Source organism: Conger conger, chromosome 6 (assembly GCF_963514075.1).
Source record: "Conger conger chromosome 6, fConCon1.1, whole genome shotgun sequence".
NCBI classification, from domain to species: Eukaryota; Metazoa; Chordata; class Actinopteri; order Anguilliformes; family Congridae; genus Conger; species Conger conger.
This window is the reverse complement of record NC_083765.1, coordinates 51971127-51984241: the sequence shown is the minus strand read 5'-3', so window position 1 is coordinate 51984241 and position 13115 is coordinate 51971127. Positions and strand designations below refer to the sequence as shown.

The 13115-nt window shown below is 41.9% G+C and overlaps 1 protein-coding gene across 4 annotated transcripts; it reads right to left on the bottom strand.

The window, feature by feature from the left end:
- Positions 1-975: 975 nt before the first annotated feature.
- On the bottom strand, positions 976-12859 carry LOC133130952 (casein kinase II subunit alpha'-like). 4 transcript variants are annotated; one of them, XM_061245971.1, is made up of 14 exons: positions 12708-12857; positions 12192-12230; positions 11863-12090; positions 11042-11153; positions 9137-9238; positions 8407-8457; positions 7899-7958; positions 7704-7787; positions 6637-6747; positions 6257-6358; positions 5501-5601; positions 2691-2839; positions 1988-2062; positions 976-1872 (listed from the first exon to the last, which is right to left on the bottom strand). In XM_061245971.1, exons 3-13 carry the CDS (start codon positions 11964-11966, stop codon positions 1998-2000), a joined length of 1041 nt encoding a protein of 346 aa, XP_061101955.1. In that variant the 5' UTR covers positions 11967-12090; positions 12192-12230; positions 12708-12857; the 3' UTR covers positions 976-1872; positions 1988-1997. The 4 variants fall into 4 exon arrangements, with proteins under 4 accessions (XP_061101955.1, XP_061101956.1, XP_061101954.1 ...); XM_061245972.1 differs by having other exon boundaries at positions 11863-12382; positions 12708-12844; XM_061245970.1 differs by having other exon boundaries at positions 11863-12856.
- Between the last annotated feature and the right edge of the window lie 256 nt (positions 12860-13115).

The following is a 13115-nucleotide window of genomic DNA, read 5'->3' as shown; positions in this document are numbered from 1 at the left end:
AATGTTTCTTGGACAGGTCTGTTAAATTTCAGTTGGCTGATTGTCATCCATCTTGAGATGAAGACCTTTGATGGTAAGCGTTGGTTGTAGTAGGCAGGTATAGTGAAGTCAATTGCCTGAGCATTGTGTTTTGAACTCAAGTAATTTTTAAATGTAATTATACTATATTTGTTAGATTTTTTCAAATATGTATATGTGATTAAGGGCAGTATGTGTCTTTGACTAGATAAAGTGTAATAATGTGTAATGGCTGAAGCTAATTAGGTGTGGGCTTGGTTAGTATTTGGATGGGAGACCTTGGAAAATTAAGTTGGGGCTGGAAGTGGCGTTGGTGGGCCAGTAGGGGGCAGTCTTTACTCCGGTTAAATCCCAATGCCCCAGTGCAGGACATCATATTAAACTGAGGTCCTGACTTGCTGTGGTCAAGAGCCCATATCTGTGGTGTTATTATATAGGTATTACATGCAGCAATTTTTCTTCATTTTTATTAAGGGTGCCGATTTTCATGTCAGCAGATAATAAAGTAGAATGTAATCGGATGCCTGCTCCCCAAACTCTCCTGCACTGTGCATATCGTTTAGGTGACTTGCATCTGGTAATTCGTCATTAAGTACTTTGGGATTGGGAGAATGGGGAAAGGTGGATAAGGCTCAAATTCAATGTGTATAGCCGTTTAAAAGCTTCAATCGGCTTTTAATCATTTGCAACAAGCGCTGATGAATCTCAAACTTGTATTAAATTAATCTAAAACAAAGTGCATGTTATATTCCCAGGCATGAAATAATGACTCTGCTAACCTGATGATCAATACATCAAGTGGTAATAGCATAGAAAAAGTCTCCGTCTTACATGATATTTGTTTAGCCTGGACTAGCGTTAAACTGACATCAGTATCTGCGCATTTTGGTGTGTGTGTGTGTGTGTGTGTGTATGTATGCATGTACGCAGAAAAAAATACACCCTCACTAAGGTCAGTCTGGAGACAAAATAAAACTTTTTAATGCCACAAAAATATCACCAATATCACCACTGCCCGGACACAATGATCCCACACATAAATCTAAATAAAATTCATTTATTATTAATATTATTATTAAGATTATTATAATACCTATAACAGAGGTCCACCATGCCACTTCTGAACAGCAGTGCAGAGTCTGATCTCAGCATTGCAGAACTCGACAAAGAGAGACTAAGCGGACACCTGTGACCATATTATACGGGCTAGCGCAGACAGCCATATACGCTAGTTATTTTGAGAGGGACTAGTTAGCTTAAGCCAGTTGGCAACAAAGAACGCATATCACTGATTTTTGAGGTAGAAAATGACATGACCTAACCTTGAAACTAACCGGAATTGGCAAAGTCCACACAGAAATGGAAAAAAAATAAAAACAAAAACCTGTAGCACGTTGCACATAAAGGAGATGAAAAGGGTTTGGGTAGTGTGGTTTGATTGACCTCTTGGTACATCAGAGTCTACTGTAGTCACATGATATCGTGGCAGGTGTCCCCCGAGTCTTTCACAAGCTGAACACAGAACAGCAGAGAGAGATAGGAGGGGTGTATTCTTCTCTTGGCTCCCAATGCTTGTAAATCCAGGGGAATCAACTGGAGGTCAAAAGTCTTGGTTTGTTCCTTATTATTGTGTTACCCTAAATTGTTGGGGTAGAGTTAGAACGGAGGAGCCTTGAAAGTCACTGGTCTTGAATTTGACATTTTACTAGATAGATATAGAGATAGAGATAGAGAAATAGAGAAACAGAGATAGAGAGATAGAGAAATGTGAGTGTGTGTAACTGGCAGATGGTGCCTTGTTCCGGTGTATACTTGAAGAGGTTTCTGGGGTAAAAGCTGAGGTAACAAGATTTCCTGGAAAAGAAAAAAAAAGAGAAAACGGGAGAGGAATGAGCAGGCTGTGTAGCGCACACAATGCCAGAGATGGACACAGACCATCCATTAACACAGGCAGGTGAGGAGAGCGTACCTGGTCTCTCTCATCGCGCTGCAGTGGAGCCGCTGCAGTCAGTGTTTTGGAGAGATTGCTCTTTTAACACGGGATCTGAGGGAAAAGAAAACATGAAACACGCACACATGCAAAAGTATTGGTACAGTGACATATTTTGTTGTTGTTTTGGCTCTATACTCCAGCACATTGGATTTTAGGTAAATGGTTGGCATGTATATAGATATAAATGTATATACACTCACTGAGCGCTTCATTAGGTACTTATCAGACTTCTTTTTTTAGACTTCTACTGCTGTAGCCTATCCACTTAGCGTTATGATGCGTTATGTGTTAAGAGATGCTCTTCTGCATACCACTGTTGTAATGTGCGGTTATTTGTGTTGCTGTCACCTTCCTGTCAGCTTTGACCAGTCTGGCCATTCTCCTCTGATGTCTCAGTAACAAGGCGTTTCTGTCTGCACACCTGCTGCTCACTGTTTTTTTTGTTTTTTGTTTTTTTTGCACCATTCTTTGCAAATTCTAGGTTCTATTGTACGTGAAAATCCCAGGAGTTGTACGCAAAAGAGCAAAGAACACAGAATGCATCAAACCTCTAAGTGGATAGGCTACAGCAGCAGAAGACTTAAGTCTAAAAATAAGTCTAACAAATACCTAATAAAGTGCTCACTGAGTGTGTGCACTCCCACGTGGGAGGGACGGACAGACAGACAGACAGACTCACAGAAGTACGGGTGCCCCATGGCCTCTGAAGCGCTCAGCCGCTGCTGATGGTCGTAGCGTAGCAGCTTGTCCAGCAGGTCCATGGCCTCTGGGCTGACCAGGTGCTGGTTCTCAGACTGGACAAACTGGTCCCAGCGTTTCCGTGTCTGTCTGGAAGGGGCGTCGGGAGACCATCGTCACTCACCACCAGTCAGTCCGGTGTGTGTCAGAGTGGGTCAGACTCGACTGCAGACAGGGCGGCCTGTAGCGTAGCGGTTAAGCTACATGACTGGGACCCGCAAGGTCGGTGGCTCGATCCCCGGTGTAGCCACAATAAGATCCGCACAGCCGTTGGGCCCTTGAGCAAGGCCCCTAACCCTGCATTGCTCCAGGGGAGGATTGTCTCCTGCTTAGTCTAATCAACTGTACGTTGCTCTGGATAAGAGCGTCTGCCAAATGCCATTAATGTAATGTAATGTAATGTAACTAGAGTCATAATTGTATCTCGACCTTGCACTGCAGTCTGTAGGTATTTGGTCAGTGATACGATTTGTGGTGTTTCGGCTCTGTACTCCAGCACACAGGGTTTTAAATAAGACATACAGTCAGGTCCATAAATATTGGGACATCGACACAATTCTCCTCTTTTTGGCTCTATACACCACCACAATAGTTTTGAAATGAAACAAACAAGATATGCTTTAACTGCAGAATTTCAGCTTTAATTTGAGGGTATTTACATCCAAATCAGGTGAACAGTGTAGGAATTACAACAGTTTCTATATATGCCTCCCACTTTTTAAGGGACCAAAAGTAATGGGACAATTAGCTGCTCAGTTGTTCCATGGCCAGGTGTGTGTTATTCCCTCATTATCTCATTTACAAGGAGCAGATAAAAGGTCTAGAATTCATTTCAAGTGTGCTATTTGCATTTGGAATCTGTTGCTGTCAACTCTCAATGTGAGATCCAAAGAGCTGTCACTATCAGTGAAGCAAGCCATCATTAGGCTGAAAAATCAAAACAAACCCATCAGAGAGATAACAAAAACATTAGGTGTGGCCAAATCAACTGTTTGGAACATTCTTAAAAAGAAAAAACGCACCGGTGAAAAGACCCGGAAGACCACGGAAAACAACTGTGGTGGATGACAGAAGAATTATTTCCCTGGTGAAGAAAAACCCCTTCACAACAGTTGGCTAGATCAAGAACACTCTCCAGGAGGTAGGTGTATGTGTGTCAAAGTCAACAATCAAGAGAAGACTCCACCAGAGTGAATACAGAGGGTTCACCACAAGATGTAAACCATTGGTGAGCCTCAAAAACAGGAAGACCAGATTAGAGTTTGCCAAACAACATCTAAAAAAGCCTTTACAGTTCTGGAACAACATCCTATGGACAGATGAGACAAAGATCAACTTGTACCAGAATGATGGGAAGAGAAGAGTATGGAGAAGGAAAGGAACTGCTCATGATCCAAAACATACCACCTCATCAGTGAAGCATGGTGGTGGTAGTGTCATGGCGTGGGCATGTATGGCAGCCAATGGAACTGGTTCGCTTGTATTTATTGATGATGTGACTGCTGACAAAAGCAGCAGGATGAATTCTGAAGTGTTTCGGGCAATATTATCTGCTCATATTCAGCCAAATGCTTCAGAACTCATTGGACGGCGCTTCACAGTGCAGATGGACAATGACCCGAAGCATACTGCGAAAGCAACCAGAGTTTTTTAAGGCAAAGAAGTGGAATGTTATGCAATGGCCAAGTCAATCACCTGACCTGAATCCGATTGAACATGCATTTCACTTGCTGAAGACAAAACTGAAGGGAAAATGCCCCAAGAACAAGCAGACAGTTGCAGTAGAGGCGTGGCAGAGCATCACCAGGGATGAAACCCAGCGTCTGGTGATGTCTATGCGTTCCAGACTTCAGGCTGTAATTGACTGCAAAGGATTTGCAACCAAGTATTAAAAAGTGAAAGTTTGATTTATGATTGTTAGTTTGTCCCATTACTTTTGGTCCCTTAAAAAGTGGGAGGCACATATACAAACTGTTGTAATTCCTACACCGTTCACCTGATTTGGATGTAAATAGCCTCAAATTAAAGCTGAAAGTCTGCAGTTAAAGCACATCTTGTTTGTTTAATTTCAAATCCAAAAAGAGAATTGTGTCGATGTCCCAATATTTATGGACCTGACTGATTGATTGATTAAATGATTTTGACATTAAGAGTTAGTAAATTAAAACCACTGAATCCGAGGCAGATTCTCAACCCCTAATCACAGAAACCTATAGTGATTGCTAGTTCATGTCACTATTTAGCAGTTAACTCGCCTCACCTGTTTTTTTTGGATCTGAATTGATTTCTCATTTTAAGGCGAAAACAAAACCAGATCCAGATCATGGTTGAGAACCCCTGAACTAAGAGGCTTAGCAAGAAAGAGAAAGGATGCATAAATCAGAGTCAAATTTGACCCGCCAGTGGCAAGTCTTTCAGATGAGCCATTAAACTGAGGTCCTGACTCGCTGTGGTCATTAAAGATCCCGTGACACTCTTCCCCCGGTGTCCTGGCTATATTCTAAACCCGGCTCTTTCAACCTGCCATCCCCGGATTCAATCGGCAAAAATTGTTCTCTCCCTCTCCACCTCAGCTCTGTGGTGAGCGTTCTGGCACAAAAAAAGTCAGCTGGGTGGGTGCTACACATTGGTGGTGGATTTCATCACTGTAATCGGCTTTGAGTGGCCAGAGAAGCGCTATATAAATGTAATGATCTATCTATTGATCTATAAGCACCATCTCAAGCCCTCCCACTCCCCGGTGATACTCACTGGCCCAGCAGGTCTTTGAAACTTGGGTCCAGTTCAATGTGGTACTTCTGTAGGTACCCGAAGAGCTCGTCTGTTCCCAAGACCTTGGCGATTCGGACCAGCTGGCGGGCAGGACAACACCAGAATCAGAGCGCAGTCCTGTTCGCATGGCTGCGCACGCTCGAGTACACGTTTCTGTGAATTTACAGAACTGTGCAAAAGTCTTGGGCTCATGGAAACTCCATACAGCTTTCAAAAAAAATGAATAGTTATTTTCATAACTATTCATTAGTTATCAAAATAAATACTATACTATAAAAGACTATAAAGATCACCCTTTGCCTTTTAAACTGCATCATTTCTCTCAGGTAGACTCATATACTTTTTAAGAAAATCAGCTGGTAGGTTGTTTCAAAAGTCAGTTATTCAGCACACTTTGGCTGTCTAACTTGGTTCTGGCTCTCCAGGTAATCCCAGACAGCCTTGATCACATTTTTAACAGAAAAGTGGTCGATTAAAGTACTTAATATGTTACTTTATTTAACAAAATACAAATTCTGTAACATTGTTTTATTTATTTTTTTATGAATGTTTGGAAAACTCTAATTTGGTCTTTTCCACCAACACACAAATAGAGAAAACCAAAACATAAACATCCAAATGCTATATTGAAAAATCTAGGGTGGCTAAGAATTTTGCACAGTACTGTACATCTCCATGTGTTTTTGTACACATATAATATTTGCTTATTGGTAATAGATGATTTAGCTGTGTTACCTGGTCATAGTTGTCTTGACCATGGAAGAATGGTTCCTTCTGGAAGATCATACTAGCCAGCATGCAACCCAGACTCCACATGTCCAGGCTATAGTCATACATCTATCCACCAGCAAAGCAACACATCAGTTACTGAAACAACACACTGATCACTAAAATCGAACATATCACTGAATAACAAGACAACCACAATTTTATAGGTACGTGGACTTTTCTAAGAAAACACCAGGCCATAACGCAACACATAGCATTATCAGAACAACATCGTTCACATGACACAACGATCAGTCAGAACGAGCCGCAGACGCACTGGAAGTCGGCGTGATACAAACACGGCGGGCGTGAACATAACGTGTGGAATATCTCCACCTCAGACTCACCTGGTAATCCACCAGGAGCTCAGGGCCCTTGAAGTAGCGCGATGCAACCCTGACGTTGTACTCCTGTGCAGGGTGGTAGAATTCGGCCAGGCCCCAGTCTATCAAACGTAGCTGAAAGGATCACGGATCAAAGCATGGTTTCTATTTTTCCATATAACCTCCCTCCCTTAACCTTTTAAGATGTAAGATCACACATATGTGACTAGAATGTTCTTAGTTGAACATTATAATGCTGATGTAACAATCACTACATGTGGCAATGGAAAGCAAAGCAGTGGCTACACTGATAAAAAAAAACAAAAAAAACAATAGGAATAATAGTAATAGTAAAAAAGGAATAATTCTACTAATGAATATGCCAATCTGGTTTTTACTGTGTCTCCCGGTGTCCATTACATTAAATGACATTGTATTTAGCAGATGCTTTTATCCAAATCCAATCCATGTGAGGGGTGTCACTGCCTGTGACATAATCATATTTCATATTTGTAGTTTGGTTTCTACTACTATTACAGGAAGGAAGAAGATATCCTGTGATGGTGATTTAAAAAAAAAAAAGTATAGAAGTAGCATTCAGGTTATTTGTTTCGGTGCATTTCTCAGTATTTAATTTAAAGAGTATGCATTTGTATTTCACTGTATTCTCAGTCTCAGACACTGGTAGTCTACAATAAGTTAAAAAACTTGTTTTTCCCAATAACTGTAGATGTGTTGGCCTTAGAAGAGGAACCTTTGTGTGTGGGTGTATCTTGGGAGATTCCAAGGCAGAGACAAAAGCGCCATCCATGACAATCATTCGCCAAACAGGAAGTGACTCCACACCGCTTTGATGCATCAAAACTTGATACATGCACCCATTTTGAGGAAGCACCAAAAATGTTCCATAATTTCCGTCAGTTTTGTGTAATTTGACCACTGGGGGGGGGGGGGGGGGGCGCTACAATAAGCAAACCCGCATAAATCCTGCTGGATTGTGGGCGAGTTTGTCATCGCATTTGCATGCAGTCGATGAGAATAAATATATTATTATAGATTTTGATGCTGGAGACGTGTACAATGCCCCCTACCTTCCTTGTCTGGTGATCGATCATCACATTGTGGGGTTTGACATCTCGGTGCATGACACCCATACTGTGGCAGTAATCCAGAGCCTGCGGACACAAGAGGGAACACAGGCAGGGACAGTCAAACACACACACAGGACACGACAAGGTGGAAAACAAGGCCGAACCATGCCAAACACAGGCTTGTTATGCCCTCACCTTCAGTAACTCATACATGTAGAAACGAATATCAAAATCCGATAACTTCTGGTACAGCTCCTGAACGCAGAAAAATAAAAATGAGTCACAACATATCTTTGCATTACATTACAGCTATTTAGCTGATGCTTTTATCTAAAGCAACTTACAATTGCTTAGACCAAACGGGACAATCCCTCCTGGATGTACAATTAAGTTCCTTGCTAAAGGGCCCAACAGCTGTGCAGATTTTACTGTGGGTACACCGTACTAGTACTAATGTACTAACTGTACAAATGTCCTCTACACGAGATGCTCTACCCAAACCCAGGACATTTACAAGCCGCTCACACAGTCTACACTGCTTTATAGTAGATAGTGGACGTCTTTGTTCATGACCAATCAGATTGCGCAGCTCCTTTAGTGACCAATCAGACTGGACGATTCCTGCTTGGAGCCACCTACATTTTTCAATCACCCCTCCACACCAATGAGAAATAAAAGCAGTGTTATGAACGAGCAAGACTACCTTAAAGTCCGTGTTATTGATGAACTCAAAGACCAGTGCTGGTGTTCGAGACTGCAGATAAAGACAGAGCAATACCGTATTACCTAAAGCACAGGTGTTATTGTAAAACAAAAACATTTCCGGAAAGAATTTCTACTTGCATTTAAACCAAACTTAACATCATGCATTATTCTGAATTTTTGAAAATATGATTATGAAACCCTTTAAGGTTTGAGATCATAAATTTGTGTTTTTAAAATTCTAATGCTGCAGTTACAATCACAATTGGTAATGAAAAGCAATAGAGGTCTACAATGACTGAACAAAACCTACACTTAGCGTTAATAATATGAGATGAGTAAAGATGTTACTGTTTGCCAAACTATGGTTATTTAGAATAAGCATATTACAATGATACTCTAATATGTATCGATTTACAGCTTCACTATGATGAATTCATATAAGCGTATTACAATGATACTCTGATATTTATTGACTCACAGCTTTACTGTGATGAATTCATATAAACGTATTACAATGATACTCTAATATGTATGGATTTACATTTGCTGTGATCAATTCATCTTCCAAATGAGGAGCTTTAGTCTCACGGCTGACCGTACACCTCCTCCTGAACCAACATTAACCCTGACTGCACCATGAAAGGGTGATTTTGTGAGCAGGACCATGTGATTGGTTTGTGACAATAGGCTAGCCTGCAACAGAGAGGAGGGAGGCACGCAAGTTATACCACAGGGTCCTTCACGGTGTCCACCAGCCCAATAATATTGGTTCCCCCCCGCAGGTTCTCCAGAATCTTTATTTCCCGCTTGATCTTCTTCTTCTTTACAGGCTGTGAGGGGTCAGAGGTCAGAGGTAAGAGGGCATGATGTCACAAACATACTCCAGGAGGTCAGCCTACCCTCACCTACCGAATCAGGATTTTCTGATGTTACGTGACAGTACGGAACATCCAATGCCACAAGTCCTTGATCCTGCCCATAAATGAATATCCTTATGATGCATACAATTGGAATGTTTTGGCTTCAGTGGTTGGGAGATGGAACTTTCAATACTAGGAATTCAACGCGTTCAGTATCTGGTGGGTCTGTAGAATCTCAATCTCCCTTTGGGTTATACCAACCAGAGATGTGGGAGATGACCACTCCAATTTTGTGTCAAGCTTTGTGTAAATGTTCTTGATATATTCAATAAAGAACACCCAAAACATTAGCCTCATTAGATTGGTCATTCTAGAGATTTTTGGCTCTTAAGAAAATGTGGTGGGGGGAAAGGTGAATGGAAATAGGGGTTGGTATTGATTTTGAAACATCATATAAAGCAGAGAAAAACCTAAAAAAGTTTTCTCTGACAATTTTCTGTCGAGTTTCAGATTAAAACCTACAATTTTCATAATACTGCTAAAAACATTTTTGATAAATGCAAAATCGTGTTGCTTTTTTTTATGCACCACTTGGTGTATAATTTTCTAACTTTAAGACTAGTAGATATTTTGGTTAATAACAGTGGTAAAAAGTCAAATAGATAATTTATTGAGAAATTACACGATGCCAAAGTTGGGTCCAGCCAGAAAATGACCAAAATTGTTGCATATTCAACCAGGCAGTTGGTAAAGTGGACAGTTCCATTTCAAAATTTAAAATGGTATAATAGGTCTACTTATGTACACAAATTGGAGCTGTTACTGCTACGTCTTGGCGTTTGATCATTTCAAACAGAAGCTTTGGCATTAGATAATTTTTGAATAAATTATCCATTTGACTTCATTTTCCTTGTGGCTGTTCTTAAACAACATATCTATTAGTCTTAGATGTTTGGAAGTTATACATGCAGTGGTGCTGTTGTAGTCAGCCATCAAGTACTAAAATAAAATGGACAAGTGGCACGATTTAGCATTTCTGAATGACCATAACTTTTTTCTGAGCGGTATTATGATAATCTAAAACAGAAAATTGCGTCAGACTACACGTTTTCAGGTTTGTCCCTCCTGATCTCTATTTAACATCATTTGGGACCATTTCACAGACACCGATTAAGCTTTGACCTTGACTCAATTGAACTGTGAATGGAGACTCCCCATGCAAAACTAATGTTAATCCAGGACTAAACTTAATCTTTGTCCATGAAAGCGGCCCATAATGTCTAACAACATCTAATCTACTGCATTCGGCTGGTTGTCTAAATGTGGCTTGAATTAGAAAGCCACAGAGGCCCCTTAGTACTGGATATGAAGCAAGCAGATGGAATGAGTACAGAGGCATGGACAAAGAAAGACAGCTACCACTCACACACCTTCACTGTCACAAAGCTATTAATTCACCTGTGTGTCTGTGTAGTGGTCCCATCACTGATTGCATTGCACAACACAAGGCACAATTAGCTTGCTGAGCTAAGAAACCCATACAGAAGGAACTAATTGCGATCTTACTGATGCTCCAGGGGTGATATCAGCTTCAGTGGGGGACCTTCGCGTGGTCGCTACTGTCTATGACTGCTGCCGAACCCAAACTGCCAATGATCAACCCAGCGCTCAGAACTGTCAGCCAATCAAAAAGAGCAGGGCCTGCACACACAACCAAGTGAAACGGCTACTATACAGCTGAGGTCACAGGACCCTTTTCAGTTATGAGCTCACCTTCAGGATTTTGACCACCACTTTCTCATTGTTGTTGATGTTGATGGCTTCAAAGACCTCACTATACTTCCCCCTTCCCAGCTTCCGAACCAGCTGGTAGTCCTCCTGGTTACTGCAGGGGAGAGGGAGAGAGATTTTGACAACCCCGCCACGGAGCCAATTCACTGCGTTGGGCTTTATTTTAAAATATAATTCTCAAAATACTTTACATTTTTATTTCCGTACAATAACTTACAATACATTGCGAGAAGGCCAGGTCTTCAATAAACACCAAATAGATCGCGCTAACGGAACTGTGTTGAAACCTAACTCAATTAACTTTGCAAGCTAACAATCGCTGCAAGGTTGGGTTCTCAGCAATGCAAGATACAAAAAATTTAATCACTCTGCCCAAATAGCCCTGCACATTTCCAAACAACTAGCTAAAAGCCTAAAACCACATTTTTACCAAAACGACGGCCATAACTACATGAAAATGCTGTATCTAGGTCGTTCGTTAGCTACTGCAGACTTAATAATTGTAAGTGATTCAGACGATAACGTTAATTAAAAGCACCGGCAGTTAAATTAAGGCATGCTTAAAATAGCATGGCTGGTACATACGTATTAGCAAGCTACATACGTATAATATAAATAGATTTACTGTTATGCACCAGCTATTAGCCTACTATTACTACTATTACAACCAACTACTACCAATAATAATAATAATAATAATAATATGTATTATTATTATTATTATTATTATTATATAATAAATTACCGAGCCAGGAATACATCGATTTTTAAAAATGATTTCCAAGTTACAACCAAGTCCTCACCTCCAGCTGGGCACGTGAACTTCATAGTCCCAGTACTCCCGGCTCTTTAAAGTGTTGACATCGGCGTAGACTCGGGATCTGCTACCGGCCGCCGGGCCGGGCATGGCGACCACAGGAGCCCGGGCTGGGTAAGACTGCCTTAGCACAGGGCTATTTAAATCTTGATCAAATACAGCGGGAAACCGAATCTTTCGCGGTCCAGGGTCGTAAGCCGTCTGCGGAGGTCCTCTTAGAAGAGAGAGAAGTTCACTATCTAAGGTCAGTCACCTTATCCAAAGAGAGAGCCGACCACGGTGCGTTGCGGAAAGTGAGTGCAGAATATTTCTTACCGCTCCGATCGTCAGAGCTGAGCCGACGGGGCATCAGCACTGACGAGTCGGGAATACGAGGGACGAGTGAGGTTGTCAGATTCAGCGAAGCGGCGGGGTGGAGGGGAAAAAAAAGGAGAATGCGTTGAACGATTACATGGGCGTTTGTGGTTAAATCACAAATACCCAACGCTGACGAGCGAGCGAACTCCCTGTAAAAAATAGAAACAGGGGTGAGGTAGCTATAGGGAGGCGGTTAAGTTGAAAGATTGCAGGCTAACTTTAAACCTCCCATTCCCAGTCGGCCCCAAGTTCCTGATCCGAAAATGAGACCGAGCCAGGGGGAGTCCAGGGGACAGGCTTTCGGCCGGCCGGGCTGACCTCCCAGCGAGAAGAATTGGCACTGATGATCAGAATGTTAGCAAAAAGCAGATGGCTAATAGGATTTAACAATACCCCTGTCGCAGGAAATAATTAAGAACTTGCAACCGCTTAGAGGGAAGGAGTGTTGGCGAGTTTTGAGTGTGAAAATCCCACCTCCGCGCAGTACTCTGAGGCGCGAGCCCTGGCAGGCAGAGCGCACTAGGGCTCCGGATTCGGGAGCTATGGAACGCCCTCCCGTTCCGTACCGGTTACCGACCGCAGGGAACCCGATTTCAGCAGAAACCCCGGAAGCTATCGGGGCACTATTGACCGATGGAACGGGAAACAAAGCGAGTCAAACACGAACAGGAGTGCTTCGATTGCATCACTGAAATATATGGCGCCACCTAGTGCCGTGGATGCCCGGCAGTGCTGGGACCATCCATCCAAAACAATCATTTTCCCATCGGAAACATTTGTTGTATTTCTCATCTAAATGCATCCATCACGTCTAAAGTGGCAACGTTTAAAATAGATATTCATAAACCAAAAATGTACAATAACTACATTCCTAGAAGATAA